The sequence below is a fragment of the Pogonomyrmex barbatus genome, unplaced genomic scaffold (assembly GCF_055798465.1).
Source record: "Pogonomyrmex barbatus isolate J1 unplaced genomic scaffold, ASM5579846v1 scaffold1, whole genome shotgun sequence".
Classification (NCBI taxonomy): Eukaryota; Metazoa; Arthropoda; class Insecta; order Hymenoptera; family Formicidae; genus Pogonomyrmex; species Pogonomyrmex barbatus.
The window spans coordinates 3,454,689-3,473,772 of NW_028297098.1; the positions used below are offsets into that span (position 1 = coordinate 3,454,689).

The window sequence follows — 19,084 nt, forward strand, 5'->3', positions numbered from 1 at the left end:
CGACATAAACTAAATCGACTAATAAGTATTACAAAAATGTATGTTCAATTAAATTTAATTAAACATTATTATTTTTATAACTTATTTTGTTAATTTTATAAATTATATCTTTCCCTGATAAAGTAACTAAGGTAAGTAACTAAATTAAATTTCAGTTAAAAGGCTTATCTGAAATTAACTACATAAGACTTTTTTATCTATTCACTCGATATACACAGTACGCCAAAGAGCCTTTAATTATCAATGTAAAGTAACTTCATAATTAGTCCTTCCACGTAATATGGGATCGATGTAGTGTCAAGATATCGTAAGCATCCCTATTCATCCCTCACGTGTGAGCGATTAAGTTCCCGAAGTCCTCGTACCTGCCTGCGCATCCACGCAGCGCAAAACGAAAGAGTTGATTTATTAGAGCGACGAAATGATCCTCATTACGCCTCTCGTCTTCTCGACCAACCGGATTCCTGATTCGAACCGTCCGTCTCGCGGCTTCGAACGGTTTCGATACCGATATCGTCGCATATTCGTGATCTCATTAAAATTATCATGTAAGCGACAATCTCGTGTAATTACCATATATGTTACAAACTTTCTAGAATTTATTAGATACGGTGATGCGATAAGTGCACTTGTAAGTAATTTTTCATATCGCGGTGAATCATCGTGAATATTTAATGAAAAGTAGAGGGAAAATACTGCTAAAAATCGATACTCATAAATAATTTTTTACATACATTCTATACAAAGTTTTTAATATAATAAAAATTTTTCTAATAAAAGAGTAAGTTAATTATATTAATCTATGCTAAAAACTCATTCAAATCCTGTCATTCGTACATGTCTGATTCTCAAATATTGAGAGAATGATACTACAATAATAAAACTAGTATTGTAAAAATATATCTCCTATGAAGAGACAATAATATCAAAAGAGAATTTAAAAAAGTTCAACGGTAGAGCACCAAAGAGGTAGGGTTCCTTTAGGCTAATATCCTCAGGCACGAGCCGCCGAGCGATTCCACAACACGTGGAATAATCGATTATAAGCTTTACGTTTTTTTCCCGTCACGTATCGAAGAACAATGAGCGCGAACGCGTAGGCAGAGAAGACTTTATTATTTCACGAGGGTGGAAACGGAATATACATGCGGCTTCTTTCGTGTGCTAGCACGCGCACACGTGCGTGTAAATGAACACGCGCGTGGCGGTCTATACGCTTCTTCTGTGGCCGAATCTTGGATATTTCCCAGGGAGGCAACATTAAAGGTGCAATAACCCGATCTCAATGCACGACCCGCTCGTTCGGTTAACGACCGTCAGCAATGGCTGTCTCTCGGATCGAATTTTGTGCGAGCCGAGATAGTAATAAGAAAAAAAATGAAACGCGGGAATCTGCCAGTCGCGTGTGCTTTGTACGACATGGCATATGTCGTATGAAAAGATGATTCTGTCGTCGCAATTATTGCCATTGGAAAGCTTCATTGAACGTGTCGCAATCGAAAGATGTCGACTTTTATCCGCCGTAACGTACACGGATCGCCGACTCGATTCGACCATCGATCATTCTTACGACTTTATAGATTTCGGTCCACGCGATTTACTTCCTCTTCCGATAATGGTGGACTTTACACTTTGTCACCGGGTGCAAATTCAATCGCGGTTGAATGCCCCAAATAAATATGTCATGAGCGACCGCGATCGATTTACCAAGTCATTCGGAAAGTGGAAGACGATAAAATAAAACACAGGTTTATGAAACAAAATATTCAAAAAGAACGAAAAAAATTATTCATATTATCTGTGCATATATTAAGTTTATCGATCCTTAAATATATTAGATAAAAAAATCGAAAGAGACTCGTGCGGAGTATACTAGACAAAAACTCAATGAATGAAGTCACTAAAATGTGACATATCGTATACTTCAAAATACAATTATATTTTCTTGGAAAATGAGACAATATTTATTTAATTATGATAAAGCTTTTTAATTAGATAATGCTTATATACTGAAAATAATAATCGTTTATCGCTAATTTAGAAAGTTTAGTGCTTGTTATTCATTAATTGTAAATAAAACACTCGAAAATAACTCATAAAAAATAAACTTATAGAATATGGCTCGTACACACGGAAGTGGAATGTCTTCACATATACGGGATATAGGTGTACATTCAGATCGCCAACCGTCCGAGTATAATCCAAGAAGAGCAAGAGTGTTCTCAGCAGCGTCTCTTCTTCCGCGAGAAAACGGCGCTCTCGCTTGGGGCGAACACGCAATTCTAAGGTATTAGACGTCACTCAACACCCATTCGGCTTATGTCCCGTAACGTACACCGGATGTAGAAATTTCCTGAGCCAGCGCATTGCTTCTGGTAGCAATGGTGGCGTTCGGCCGCCTCCGCCTTTACCGCCGTCGCATGCCACGGCGGGGGCGCTCTCGATCTTCGCCTCGAGCTTAGAACTCAATCCGACCGAACGAGGGACCTGGCGCCGACTGTCACGCATGAAGCACGAACAAATTAATTGCCTTGATCGCCTATGTACCGTCTATACAGTTCTTGGAAGCGCGACGCAGCGCTGCCTCCTACATACAATCCTCACGCGGCATCAACAAATGATCAGAAAAAAAATATTTTTAAAACACTTCCGTCAAAATAAAAACAAGATATTTAATATCTACTTTATTGAATACGATTAAAAAAATTTTCGACGTTACTTTTAACGTCGTTACTTTTATATAAAGTATAATTATTTCTATTAATGAGTATTATTATGAGAGAAATCTTGAAACTTTGTTTAGCGATCGATTCACGAGTAGGAATGTAAAAAAAAATTGGAATTGTCGATTAGCAAGAGAGAAAAGAAGCACATTCAATATACCTGTGTGACGTAAATAAAAGACAATAAATAATTTCTGATCTCGATGTCTATTATGTGATATAACGCGATTTCGCACGGTTTGACTCTCCGCACGGTTTGCTATTTCTCTTAAATATCGATTCAAGCCGTAACACGTATTATCGCAGGTCATACACGACGGGCGTACGTACGTGTTCGATTCTGCCAGGCGCCCAAGCAATTCCTCGTGCGAACTGGGAGAGTAAGTACCTACGCGTGTACATACAGGGAGAATAAGTATCGGACTCGTGTGTACCGCATGCGGTACACGCAGCGTTAGATTACTTTCATGCCATGTTTGTCGTGCGGTCGGACCCGTCAGTTCATGATTGCGAGTGATTTCCACGACATTAAGCCGCTGTTCGAACTCTCGTCATTCCAAGGACAGCAATGTTAAATAATTGTATCAATTGCCAAAGAAAAATGTGTTAAACCGCAGCGTTTTTACATTTTGCAGCAAAGATTATGATGCACAAAGGAGGATCTATATAACGGGAAATAAATTTTAAAAGTTTTACAAGAATTTCAGAAGGAATACAAAGAATCTTTATTGTAACTTTTTAAGAAATAGGAAGATTTTGGATAAAAAAATAAAAAGATGCATATATAAATCATGTATTTTCGAGAGTTCATTTTGGGATTGTGGTTCTTTTTATAAGGATGACATCTATGTTAATATTATTATCAAATAAAAGTCTAAATTTAATAATTATTCTTATGTATTTATTGTTTTAAAATAAATAAACGGATTGGAAATATTGGACAATCTAATGCATCTAATGTTGAACAGTTCTGCTTATACATAAATATCTTTATTCAATATTATATCTGATAATTTATCAAATTATCGATAAATACTGTCGGAAAAACACTTTTGTTTTTTAGTCGTTAACTACTTTGCATGAAGTCAAATTTTTTTCTTATTCAAATAAGATAATATCGATAATAGATGGACTTTTTGTTAAAAATCCAAAAAGTTAATGCAATATGTATTCGAAACTCACGTTATATAAGATCGTTACAATAAGAAGCCACTCACATATGAATAATGTTAATTAACTGCTTTATTCTTGTATATTCCATTCCATCTCAACAAAAATTTATTCTTACATCGATAATAAGGTATTTGCCCAAAAGCAATATTAAGTGCAAGGTGTACAAAGTTACCTAATGATTTGAGGTAAGCACTTAATGCATACTTATGTTGTCTCGATGATAATTTTTGCTTACAAGATATCTGATCTGAATCTTTCAATTAGTAAGACCGTTGATTAGCAAGACAAGTATCTTGCCTTCAGATTATCAACGACAAGGTACCAAAACAATCGCAGAGCTCGTTGGTTTTTTTTTCTGTTATTCTTTTTATCCGTGCCAATCGAAGCATACTGCATAAACGAATTCAGTTCTATATTAAGGATTAGATTCAGAATTCAGATTCAGGATTCAGATTTATAAAGCCATTTACTTCTGAATGAATCCGGTTTTGATATTAAACGAGTCGAAATCTCAAGGACTTTACATTCATAGATACTCATCAATTCAATGAAACCTTGTTGCAATAGTATTCGATATCAAACTGTAACACAAGAGAGATAATGTTATTACCGCGACCTTGTTTTCTCTGATTGGATTGTCTCCGGTGTCTATGTGTATATCGATACTATTCGACATATTATTTATTGCAATCGGCGCCAATAATAACAACGAACGAGAGAATATTCTATCATTTTTACGTTCCACCAGTTGCTCTTCGATCTGCATTAATATAATAATAATAATATTCTATAAATGCCTTTCTATAAATCAAATCATTGATGAGAAATATATTTTCAAATATTTTCTCATTATTAATATTCTCTCCAAATAAAAAATATATAATATACAAGCGGCTTCTTTACTCAAAAAATCCTTGACAAAACGATTAAGGAGAATTTACGTAAATGTCGTAAAACTGCAGTTTAATTATTTCTCTCTGAAAAATAATATCTCAAAGACTATAATATCTACGTTAAAAGAATTGCATATGTGTTGACGCAATTTCGTCCATGATACTTCAGTTTGCGAGTATACTTTAAGTGTGCTTTACGTGGAAAAACGGTGCGACCAGATCTAAAATGCTCGCATCACGCACTCCTTTAATGAGACCTGAGCATGAACCAAAGTGCATTATATGCATCCATCGGCCCCGTAACCGCTAAAATCTTTCTTATGTTCGCTTATTATTCATGTTAGCACACGCGTCGCCAGGGATTTACAATGTTTACACGTTGCGGCGTAGGTCGAGCTTCGTTACCCGGCGTCGTTCCATTCGATGGACATCGATCGGTTGCTACTCGAAGAAGAATTCGCGAGAGAATTTCACACAGAATGCTCATCTTTCACCGTTATATCTTTTCGTTCTAAAAAACGAATAAAATACCTCTTTAACGATACATTTCAAGTCCTTGCGAGAAATTCAAAGAAAAAGCACCACCTATATTCCGGTCAATCTGCTCAAAACTCATTGTCATCCAATGATGCAAGGTGCGCGCGGACAAAAGTCGCCAATCGCTATTGGCAAATAAGATCCAACGAGTCACGAAAGGTCTATGAACTTATGATCATATAGCGCAACGAATGCTGTCACTCGTATCAGAGCGGGGAATAATTCTCTACAATTCAAGCCGACTTCCATACAACGCGAAATGAACGACTCGTGTATACACGTTACGCCGCCCCGCACGCACGCGTTCCGTTCCCCATGAACGAAATAACGAAAACGTGCCGGTGATTATAGGGATCGTAGCAAAATAAATTGAAATGCAGATAATGGTACCGTGCAGATCATACAATCTCGCAAGACAAAGAGAAACGCTCACGGCGCACGATTGAAAGTCGTCAATTTTTTATTAATAGAGAAAGGCTTTAATTAAGACTTTAACGATTAATCGAATACGAGATACAGCGATTTGTTAAAAAAACGAAGAGGAAAGAAGAACAAGGAAGTGGAAAAAGAAACAGAAGGTAAAGATCAAAAAGAAAAAGATATGGAAGTAGAATTGTTGTCTAATCGCACAAAGCTCATCCAAAAAATATTTTAATTGCGCGTTTTTCTTATCTAAAATATGCCTCGTTATCGCGGATTTGTCGACTGATTTTCTTGCTGACAACTCGCCGTCTTTTGATAATCGTCGACGCGGCGGGATTCCATGATCGAGTGTTTATCCGATCAAAAGCGAACTTTATGGCCATCGCCTTTCTATGTATATTGTGCGGGCGCGATTTGAACAGCAGAACGATCCATCGCGACAGTGTGTCGCCAACGAAATCGAAACCTATTCGCGCAGATCTCTGATAAGTCGGTGTTCCATAAGTCGGTGTTGACGATTCGAAAGTCCAATTGATATTTTTCAATTGTTCATACAAACGAGTTCATACATAAGATGCTTAGATTAATATCTCAAAAATTTTTAGTACTTAAGATAAAAGTGTCGAGAATTAAATCGCTCGGATATTAACAGGGACTAGTGAGTATAGTTTAAATGGGATATTATCTAATTAACGTGCTAATTCGCACTTAAGTACCTGCAAATCTTTACGAAAACAATCGGCTATAAAAATCGTTAATAACAAAAATGTATAGTATATACGCACTGTTAACATAAAATGTAATATGTATAATGATATAACATAACGCAATAAAATCTATAATATGTATGTAAAACGGAATAAAAAATAAAGAATATAAAAGAAAAATTTGATTAATTGTAGATATAGAATAGAATAAAGAACTAAAATATAGAATGAAGAAAAGAAAAAAATTGAAAAATGGAAAGATCGAAGAAAAGAATTAATACCCAAAATAGCTAATTCGATACGTTGTAAGTGGCACCGTGAAATTACGTGTGAATTTTTCTACCAAACCTGAATAACTATTGGTTTGAAAAGAATATAGGGTTGTCCTTAACCGACTGCAAATTATGTTAAGATCCTTTACGCTCATCTGTAGGGATTGCACATCTCAGCATGATCAAGGGTTATGCTGTGATGATTGAGAGTGCCATTGTTTGGGACTGTTATGCACTAGCAACAATATAAATAAATTAAAAATAATGCTCTTCAAGATGGAAACCAAGTTTTTCGTCTTTAAAAATTCCATACATTCCATAAATTAAAATACAATTTTATTCGAGGGCATCAATTACAATGCAGATTACGATCACGAAAGATTGGTTTCGCTTTTATGATGTATAGGGGAGAAAAACCTGAAGAAGTAGTTGTCTTTGCCCTTAAATTATTCCAGTAGCACACATCTTGTTCGTAATGGATACCGTTATACAAGCGCCGTTGTATCCATGACTTGTCTCTCGTCGTATTTGATCATAACTGCATTTTAAAATCAACGGACCTTTTTTAGACTGAAATCCATCTTTTTATTATATAATATTGTTTTGAGGAAAAATTTATGTCTCAAATGACTGAACGGTTTTTATGAGGTACAAAACCAACTTCGTTCGACAAACGATTTCAAGCAAGATTTTGTTCTTTATATCTATTTTATATTTTTTGGCACAATAAAATATATTTTCATCATATTTCTATTGTATATTTAATATCATTAGTGTCAAAAAAAGAGTTTATTTGGATGAACGATCTCAAGCAAATCTGTGGCATACTTATACATTTAACCTAAATGATATATGTAAATCGATTCATGGTTACTCTCTCGAGAAACGATTTCAAGTCGCTTGAACATTAACCGAGGATAAGTTGCGAGCTGTGAACAGCCGAGAAGTTTACTGTTTTAAATAAATTATTTAAGTAAAATTTAATAAGTTCCATCGTAGGGCATTTGAATTGATGTTTAATATACTTATATTATACATAATATACAATTATTTAAAAATAAAATCTAATACAATCGTTTCTTTTTAAATTATTGCACTTGAATTGCACTTAGATTTTATTTCACTTAGCTCTCAGCTCGCGTCTCATCGTTTGCTCGTCAAGCTGCCGATGCAAACTCTGGTCTAGCCCGAAACGCACCTCGAAATATCGCGACGAGATTCCGCGTGTGGAAACTTACATTTGTTTCCGCGTTAGGCGACGTGGATTGACGAGATCGTGAAGGAACCGCGTGATCCGAAACGGACGTCATCCCAGTATTCGTGTACGAGTACCTTTGTCAGCTCGGAGCCAGGATCATTCACCACCGTTGTCGCGTGCACACTCGCGACCACTTACTACCACCAAACAATAATAATAACACCGCCACCGCACGCAGCACCAATACGCAGACCACCACACGGAATGCAAATTTTTTTTCTCGCAAATCGCGATGTGTAGAGAGAAGAAAGACGTCGAGTCGAGAAGAACGTTCAAGTGTCGGTGTAACGTGGTGGGGATGCTGAGATCGTCCTTCCACCCAATCCCCTTGGAATCATCTTAATTCGATTGATTCGCGCACGACTCGATCGAGATACGCGAGGCAGGAGCCTCCTTGAGGTGATCCGGCGTGATAATGCCGACAGACGAACGATCGTGCGTAAATCTCTTTCGCGTTTCCTTTCCCCGTCTTTCCGTTTCTCTTTTAGTAAAAAGACACTCACGTGCTAAGAGTGAGACGCATCCAGGCGCGTTTGCGTCAGCAGCGTCGACGCATTGCGTCGGGCTGGCCTCCGGAAGCTGCTTTTAAAATCCTCTAACGACGCCGCCGTTCCTTTATCACTTTGCCTCCATTCGTGGCGTGGAACACACTGTTGATCTCCCCTGATCGATCGCGAGACCGATCGATAGCACTTGACGTTCACACGGTGTCGTTCACACTACGTCCACTTCATTCGTAAAAAAATACGTAGAAGATAGGAGGTAACGAAGGAACTCCGAAACTTGTGCTCCGAAACGAATTGCCCCGAGACTAGGCGGTCATTTTCACGTTACACTGTCGCATACGTCACACTATTCGCCGTACTGCAAAGATACCAATTAACTAACGTGATTTTCGTAGCTATAGGTATCTGCGACACGTTTCTAAACGACTCTGTATGTGACTACGGTCGGCCATGCGCGAAAACTCTCATTCGCACGTTGACGTAATTCTACCCCCGAATAAAACGACAGCGACACGCGAGTCGTATTCCCAAAGTCGGAGGCAGGCGGTGGTAGCACCGTGGCAGCCAGCTAGTCACCGTTTCGCCAGCTTGGAAGCGTGCCAATGCGTTCTATCGTCACGAGGAGTCGGCAGCACAGTGGACGGCACTCGGCGGGGGTGGCAGTAAAGCGTGGCGAATACCGTCGCTCCGCGATGCTCCGGTGAACGCGCGCGAAAACGCGCCGCTCTCAGCGCCGCTCCGAGCGATCAACCCTCCGCGGCGATCGCACCCTCCTCCTCGCACGAGGGGGAGTCAGAGAGAAGCCGGCGGGACCGCGAGCGCGAAGGTACGGTCGATCGTACGGCCAACGACGACGTATTCCAGGGCGCTCCGCGCGGCAGCGGTTCGTCGACGGCAACGGCAACGGCAACGGCAACGGCAACGACGATGACGATGCGACGACACGTCCGTGGCACGCGTAGCGCGACAATATACAACAACGATGCCGCTGCTGCTCGCCGTGTTTCCCGACGGCTCGAAGGCGCGCAAGTCAGCCCCACTAGTGTTCGCTCGTCGCTTACCTGGCCGCTTCCCTGCCGCTGCCGCTCGACTAGAGCGTACCCCCACCCCTCTCGTGCCACCCCTCCACTCGTATCGTACACGAGGCTGCCCCTCCATCGGCGTGCTCTCTTCCCTATCCCTCCTCCTATCCCTCTCGCGGCGTGTTCTCCACAAACGAACGCCCCCGCTTGCCGCGCAACCCTACTTTTGCCTCACGCACCTCGTACTCTCTTTTTATAGTGAAATGATATGGAAACGCGTTACCAGCCGCGCTCACAGCCGGCGAAGAAAAGTTGCGGCGATTTCATAGTTGGACACGTGGCGACAACCCTTACCATGCCCTGCCGGGCGCAACTCGAGAAACTAGCACCGTGGAATGGAGCCATCTGTCCTAACTGTCGCATATCTTCCAATCTGAATCTCTTATCAATTCTATTTGTACTCTGGCAAAAGTTTCGAAAGAGTTTCCGTACTAATCTAAGATAAATGGCATCTTATTGCTGATTTCTTCGATCGAATTTTTCTCAGAAATTCTTTTCAATTTCCTGCTCGTCGTCGTCATTGCTCTATCGTAAAATTATCGCTAGAAAATTGCGATTCAGTGTTCTAACTTTTAAATTATCACACCTTCGAATTATCACCATATTCTTAACAAATCGTTATCAGCTTGATATTCAAGCTTTGAGAATTTTTTGAAAACGTGATGACATGGCTACGATATCGGCTACAATTCTTCCCACCATTGCACCGTTCTTTCTTCGCGAATGGCCGAAGTCTTCGAGATACTCCTCGTGCTGTATCACGGAATATTCTTCCTACCGTGCGTCGATTTCTCTCCGCACCTGGCACGATCGCTGTCCGAACGTATCTCACAAACACAGGCGCATTTTTGAGCCATCACGCAACACGCTCGGCGCACAATAATTTAAAGGTCACTTTATAACAGCTGGACAATCCGCGGATCGAAAGTGCGGCGGGCGCGCCGCGCGTGAGAGAGGACGCGGTTTCTCGCCGCCATCGACAGGCGGGTCGGCGCGTTCACGCCATTCGCGCGCAGATTTATTTATCGCTTTTTATTACTTTCGTTTCGTCGACGGGATGTGACGGCCAGGCGGTATATAAATTACGGTACACGAGTCGTATCGGCTGTGGTATTCTGCCACACTGACTCGTACACGTCCGGTGACGGTGACGAGAGGGACGGTTGCGCAATCCCCGCGAGCCGAGAGCCCGAGGTTTGTTTTCCTAAGTGAGTCAACGGCACGATTATTTTAATATATTTCAATGAATGTCGAATGTTGCACCATTCACGAGGCATTCAAGGACCTTCTTCTGGCCGGAACACGTGCAGATTTCGCCCCTCGCTCCACCCGCGACGATCGCGCGGTGAAGATCGAAATGCCAGCGACGCGCGGGACGAGGACGCGCAGAGAATGGCGAGGGAGAAGAAAAGAAAAAAAATCGCGATATACGGTTCATCTCCGCGACGCGCGAGAGAACGGGACACTGATGACGAAACGTAGCAACGTCGCGAAATGCCCGGTGGCCCAAGCGCAACGAGATAATTAATTATCAATCGAGCCGCGCGCCGATTATTCGCCCGTGCGACCGCGCGCGATTGTCTCGGTTGTCACATTGCGTCGCTCGTTTTGCCTTGATAGCAGCAAGGAATCAGCATTCGCCGAGTGGGTATGCGTTCCAGCGCTTTTGCTTACGCTGCGCTATTAAATGCGTGTTCAACACGGTTTCAATATCCAAGATGATGCCCGACGGCATGTAAGATAACTAGCGATAGTGTCTGCATTGTAGAACATTTTGTAGGACACGTACATTTAATAGTGTCGTAATAACTAGGACGTTGGCAAATTAAGCTTCAAGCGAGTAGCAAAATCTTGTTCTACATTCAATTTCAGACAAGATTGTAATTTTAGACTTGTTTATTAACATTCTTAATGTTGACATTTTGCAGTCAGCGAAAAAAGATATCGTACAATTCAAATTCCATTGGAAGGAAAATTGTCTTCAAATTTATTAGAAACAAAATGATTAGAATTAATACACTTATTAATAAAAAATACATTACATGACGTGATAAAAAACTCTATAAAATAGTCTGTATATTGAGTATTAATATTTTCTAAATAATTTTAAATATTTTAGAAAAATTGCATTGAAGCAACACATCTGTCGATGCAAAATATTCTTTCGGAAAACGGCAGTTAATTTCTAAATTGCTAGCAGATTATCTTAATTAGCATCGGACGATTAAACGCGATAAGCGAATACTAGGGTCTTGCTATTTTATATTTTATGAGTTCACTGTCCCTTTTAAACTAGTCCTAAAGTTCCGACTACGTGTCGCCAAATCCTGCTCCAAATGGCTCAGTTCATCGAACGCTGAGACATCGTATGGAGAAGAATGTCGGCGCCTTTTGAGATTTTATCTCACGGGAAATGATCTTTCGATGCGCGCATCAATGTAAGATCCTGTCTCGTATAATACGTGAGCGAATTACACCCTTGGATATAATGAAGCTTCCAACACCTTTTGTAAATTCTCCAATCTTTAACCAGGATTTATTGAAATTTATTAAAAAAATAATAAACATGCTCGACAATACAACTAAACTTTAATGGGCTCATATTTTCAATAAAAAAATAAATATAAATTTTACATATTACATTAATTAATATAAAAAATTAGAAAATATTAGAAATATATGCAATTAAGAGAAAGATCGCAGTTTTATTAAAACGATAGTTATAAATTTAAATGACATTTATAGATGTTAGATTTTTTATTTTTTTTCTTTTTTACTTCTTTTATTGCTTCAATTTTGTCACGGAGACAGCTCTGAAAATCAGTAGATTTGATCGATTCAAAGCGTTTTTACCTCTAAATTAATTTGCACCGTCTATGTTTTGCTGCTTATCTTTATACACTGCATTTGTTAGAAGTTATTCTAAAGGAACACTCTTACACATTCTTATTCTTAAAAGGACACACATATACATTAACAAAAAACCGAGTAGCAATCCTATTGGTACGTAGACGAAGGTGAATTGGGATGCTCGGTTAATGATTTCAGGTGACAAGTGTCGATGCCGGTGGTAGGACCAAATTTACTAGAAACTTGGTTCAGTATACCTGAGGCTGATACTGGTATAAATCATAGAACAATGGGATGAGACCTTTGTCCGTTGGTCGGGACGGAAATCTCCCTGAGAGATGCCCTTACTTCTTTCGACTACGTTCTCAAAGGAAAATCACATTATTCGACAAAAATTCTCGATCCTGTAAGAGGTACGAATTTATACGTGCAACAGACTTTATCACGCTATTTACCCGCTACTGCTTCGCGACCTTCAACGATGAGTAATCGAATCACGAAAAGAGAAAGAGAAATAATTGAAGAGAGAGCGAGAAGGACAATAGTCGCGTGTCGATCTCCGATAAACTAACCGGGTTAAAGCCCGGAGCGTCGCGAAGCCAGAGCAGAAGCGTTGATTAAGCACGAAGCACCGAAAGAACATTTCTTCTTATTTAGACCGAAGCTCACGAATATCAAGTAGATTGATAATCATCAGTATGATCTGCTCAAATGACGAATCGCAGGAGCTGCCCACATCCTCGAACTCTTCCACACTGAGTAACCGATGACACGGATCACGATTGGATTGAAATATCTCGGCGTACGTCCTTTCTTCTATTTTTAGTCGGCTCTAAAACGAATGAGTCCGCGTGCACGAAGTCTTTATTAGACCTGACTGTGGCGAACAGCGCGTGGTTTTAAAAGAGATCAAACGCTCCGAATTCTTTACAAAAAGCTTATCTACTGTGACGACGGTCGACGATTAATCGTTGCTAGTTAATGGTGTAATCTTACGGAATTCGAATCACGGCGATATCGCGATCGAGGTAATGCCATTCTATGTGTATAACGAATAATGTAACTTGGGTAATCGCTTTATCGACTATGTCAGAGCTCTGTTGTCGTAGTCGACATACATGTAGTATTCGAACTGATTGCGACTCGCTCGTTCTGTATTTTTGGAAAATCTACTAGGAAAAAGATTCGATTGAATTCAAAAGTCAACTTGTAATTGTGTTAACTCGCAAGAACACTATCGATAACGTTATTTTATTATCTAATTAATGCGATTTCTTCTAAATAAAATGTTGTTATTTTCTTATTTTAAAAACGCAAATAAATTATTCTTACTTCATGTTTCCTTACATTTACAAATTCTTTCACCGATTTTGACTTTCTTCTATCTCCATTTGAAAAATGATCCGCGAATAAAGTAGAGATGCGCGATATTACAAATATACGATGATTAATGGCACTGCGAGTGTAATAATATTTGCATCCATAAACATCACCGATGTTCTAAAATGCTCGATCGTATTTATTACATCGGTGAATAATTGATACGATAACTCTTACGTGGACAGGAAACGTTTTAAGCGGTTCGTTATGTCATAAACGATGCGCCTTCCTCTACCTCTATTTGTCACAAAGTTACCAGGCTGCAGATTGCAGTCTGCGCGCCAATTAGTCATTCTCATATGGCAATCTGCTACCTGCTTGCAACCTGCGACCGATTTTAGGACGTAAAAAATCGCGGTCCATTTTGCTCGACATCGATTGCACGTCTAAACGAGATATCAGAAAAATGTTCCTTCTATCCCTTTTAATGGATGACATTTTAACTCCTGTGCTTTACAGTGGTAAATTTGCATAATCGATGTGATAAAAAATTTGTTTAATCGACTTAAGCCGCGACTTGAAATTCAAAGAGTCATATTAAAAATAAACGACCAGATATATCTTGTAAAGCGAAAGAGAGAAAGGGATGACTACATTACAGATTACATATGTAGAATATATTAATATGATATTTTATATCCAGAAGTCACGCGATACGTGAATATCTATCGTCGAAGATAGAGTCAAAGCATTACAGATTACATATGTAAAGATTATATTAATATGATATTTTATATCCAGAACTCACGCGATATATGAATGTTTACTGTCGAAGACAGAATCCAACTAGGTTACACATGTAAAAAATATATTAATATGATATTTTATATCTAGGATTCACACGATATGTGAATATCTATTGACGATAATATCGTTTATCTTCCGAACTGTGTCTGGACTCACAAAATGTTAATATGAGTCATCTGTCACGGATGTCGATTGTCACTGCGTGCCAATCAAGCGTTCATGCTCCAATATAGATTTATCCGATCGATATTCGTCAGATATCTCAATTGTCAATATTTAGACAATGTCTAAAAGAAGAGCTCTCATTTTAAAATTTAAAAGATCATCATCATTTTATATGAACATAATTTAAAACATGTGATGGATATTCTATTTGATTCCTTTCGTTCTTTCTCTTTTCAACAAATAAATATATTTCAATAATAAATTTGAGAGGCTAAATATTTTGCTAGTATCGCGTTACATAAATCGTTCAATAAGAAAAATTAGCGATGTCATCGTCACAATAGAAGAATGCAAGATATTAAACATTGCAAAACTTCTTAATGCGTGTATAATGAGGAGAATGTTGCACAGACATACGTGCGTGCCATACTTCTGAATTAACACAAACATACAAATGATATACACGATAAACGCGAGTGGCAAATGCGTACGTGACAGACGAAGAATCTATACACGACAATTATTATAGTTGTTGTATACCGATAATGATTTCTACTATGTATATACGTATTTACGTAAGTTGGAGAACGCGCTTTTCATGGATTACGAAACCGATCATTTTCAGTAGCGGATAGGTGCAAAAAGAATTTCTCCGATTCGCCCGCGGCGGACGCCAAACGCACGCGTCGAACACGAAGGGTAGAGAAACTGGTTCAAAGAGGCCGAGAGTGAGAAATCGACGAACCACGTGGAGCAACGGTGTATAGTAGGCGCGCGCGTCACACACACGAGGTCCCTCTCGAGTCGTGTAGCTTACACGATGCTCGTATTAAGACCCGCGGCGCGGCCCGCGCAGACCGCATTTAATCAGTTTGCGGTCGCGGCCCGCTCTCTTATGCCCTTTTAATACGTTTTCTCCTCTCCTTCGTTCCTTTGCTCTCACGCGATACCGCGACGTAACTCAACTCCCGCGTATACGTTCGCAGCGCAGCTTTCCGTCGCCTTTCTCCGGATGGACGACTCCGGATTGTCCGACGCCCGCGACTCTTTTGTACCCTCTTAGAAAGCAAGTCCAACCTGAAAGTTCCTTGAAAATCCTATGCGAACGATGACGATCTTCTCGGGAAGCATGGAGATGATTATGGGCTCGGACATATATGCGTAAAATATATGAAAAAAAAGGAAAGGAAATCGATATTTTTTATTATGTGTGGATTTAGCGGTACGTTTGTGCGTCTCCTCGTTTGTGGTCGGAATAAATTAATAGGGACATTAACGACGGCGGAAAAATAATTAGGTCCCCATAGTATGAGTACACATATGGGCTGCACAAATGTAAATTATGGCGGGACGATCGCGCTGGTTAGAGAGGGCCGAGTTCGATTTTCTCGAATTTTATTTGCCCGTTAGTCCGTTTCCTTTCCTTCCTTCCCGCATAGAATTCGGGAGTACGAGAGACCCGCGGCGAGTTTTTAGGAGGTTTTACGCTTGTTTCAGTGGGCCGACCGGCAATTTGGTGGAATTAAATAATAGCGCCCGTCCCATTAACGTAACGACGCGGTCGGTGGTGTCTCGCAAGAGAGATTCGTGAGAGAGGACCTGGAAGTGGATGGAGGCACGCCAGGTACGCTCACGTTTTATTTCACCGTAACGTGCCAGAAGGTTTACACATACCTACGTCTCAGGAGTCAAAACCCTCCGAGGATACGCTCCTCCGGTCCTGTGTGGTCTATCGCGGTTCTTCAAATTATTGCCAGCAATCCCCCCCGAGATTCCTTCGTCAATCTTAAAATTTGTCAAGGATTCCTGTTGCTGCCAACGCCAGGCGCGCATTCGTGCCGACTTAAACGCTGCTTAAGAATTAATAAGCGACATAATCGCTCGGAGGAACGGAAACTTTCCCGTGCCAACTCTCGAACGATGTAAAATTAACCGGACAGAAGCGAAATGTACTTTGCTAAATTATATGTAGTAGATAAAACTTAACATCTAATACATTTTTAACTTTGTGACTGAAACTTCTTGACCGATACTTATGAGCAACCATATAATCATTTTATATATATATATATATATATATATATATATATATATAAAGAAATTATATAATTTATCTTAATACTAACTTATCTTAAAATTCAGCACAGAGTTTATAAATTTCTTTAACATTGTATGTAACGATAATATATATATATATATATATATATATATATATATATGTAACATATACACATATATATATATATATATATATTCTATTATATATATATATATATATATATATATATATATATATATTATAGAATAATATAAAACATTAAAGAAATTTATAAATTGTATAGTGAATTTTAAAATGATAAATTTAACAATTATAATTTCTTACAATATATAAACTTGAATTTACTTTTGCTATTCAAATCTAGTTAGAAGGATTCAATCACCATTTATGATTATTGAATGACAAAGATTAATATGGATATTTCTCATTGATTACGTAATGTAAATTTACTTTATACATCTTACTGTATGTTCCATTGATCGATGCCAACATGCAATAAATCTTCGCTCTTTTAGACGAACTTATTCTTCCGAGAAACGAACAAAGCCAATAAGAGAGCGCCGGTCCGCCGGTTAAATGGAGACGCATGAGAGGCGAATGAAGACATAGCTATAAACATAAAAGACGTGAAGCGGGTAAACGACGCGGTTTTCACTGCTTAATAATTCTTTTTACTGCGCCTGAAACTCGAGCTCTTATAACGGCCATAGTCAGCCGATGCGTCTTGATCGCGCGGCTACTTCGCGCATTACGATGTTCTTATGGCGAATTTACGGTTGGGGGTTGGTGGTGCTGCCTTTTTCACGGAAACACGAAAAGGACACATTCATCGGTATTCGGACACTTTTAGGCGATCTGCATGGCAGATATAACGTCACGCCGTGCCGACCCACCGCAGCTTTGTGACACCACAACTTTCCGTTGCAATAACATTCACGCCTCTACAACAACAGCCGCGTCTCGTGAGACGAGAGATCCACTCTGCAACAATAATACTGCATGTGTGGCCCGGACAGTGGTGCTCAGGCTTTTCGCATTCTTAAGCGTTACTTACACATCAGAAGCAAAAATTTGTAACCAGAAACGGGCGATGAATTTCATACATTTCGAACGCGAACGTTACATTAGATGATGAGTACGTAGTGAAATATTATTGTTAACTTAAATTACCTTCGATACAGCTTCTGCTTTCGCTGTGTAATCAATCTTTCAATAAGAGCTGATTTTATCCATTCGCTATCTGCGAATACGTATGAAAATGAGAATCTTCGCGAGAGGTGGGAAACGAGCGCGAGTGGTGTAAAATATCACGGGAATATCACCAAGAAAACGTTCTAAGTTACGAAAGTAATATTTGCAAGCAGGTAATAGACGCGTTAGAACGGCGCCTCGACAAGTGGCGGACTGTCCCCTTGTTGTTTAAACGATCGGGAATGTGTGAATGGATTTTCTGTTCGCAGAAAGCGCGGCGAGATCCACAAGATTTCCATTCACGGCCTTCTCGTCCACTTCGAACTCTTTCGTCGTCGACCATCAAAACTCAGCTCGAAAGAAGCAGGAACGGTCCTTATTTTCAATTATATAATTTCATAATGGATAAAAGTGTTCTGCAGTTCAAACCAAATGAGAAAAAACATATAATTAACAATTTTAATTTACATGTTTTGAAAAAGATAAAGGCATACTAAGAATAACAATATACAATTAATTTATATAAAATAGTGTCTTCGACACCATATCATGTATTTACTGCGCATAATTAATTAGCGCAATTAAATTTTCAAAAACCATAGTAGCATATTTATCATATACAGGATGTTCCGTAAGTTGACGTCTGTCACTCGAGAGATGAATGGAAGCTCAAAAATAAAAAAAAAACTTGATATGAACATAAGTTCCAAAATATGTTGTTTACGAGTTATCACCTATTTTATATATTACAATTTGAAATTGCTTTGCTTTCGAATTTTTTTTGTCAAAATTGAAACAAGAGGTGATTTTTATGATTTTTATAACATAATTAAAGTCAAATAAAAATTGCGGGCTGCTTTAGCACTATTCAAAATACACGACTGTGGAGTCGTCCTGATCTCTGCCAAGAGATACTAAGCGGGCTGTATCTCCACATGGTGCATCCTGCATAACACTTTTCGGTTCTATGTTCATATCAACTTTTTTATTTTTGGGTCCTCAATCATCTCTCGTACAATTGACCTCTTTTTGAAACATCTTGTATAGTATATCATTCGTTTCGTAGAAAAATTATCAAGTTTCTCTTATAGATGAGATTGTAGCAGGTTTTAAATCAC

General features: G+C 39.2%; 1 protein-coding gene across 4 annotated transcripts in view; it reads right to left on the reverse strand.

The window, feature by feature from the left end:
• LOC105432505 (uncharacterized) overlaps positions 1-19,084 on the reverse strand; it is a 117,413-nt gene that overhangs the window by 49,182 nt on the left and 49,147 nt on the right. Inside the window, exon 1 of one of the 4 annotated variants that reach the window (XM_011647352.3) lies at positions 8,490-9,565. The exons of 2 other annotated variants lie outside the window; for them this stretch is intronic. In XM_011647352.3, the coding sequence (XP_011645654.2) occupies positions 8,490-8,509 (20 nt within the window). In that variant the 5' untranslated portion in view covers positions 8,510-9,565. Of the gene's footprint in view, positions 1-7,966; positions 9,566-19,084 lie in introns of those variants that run through there. One more of the 4 variants, XM_011647355.2, reaches the window with a different exon arrangement.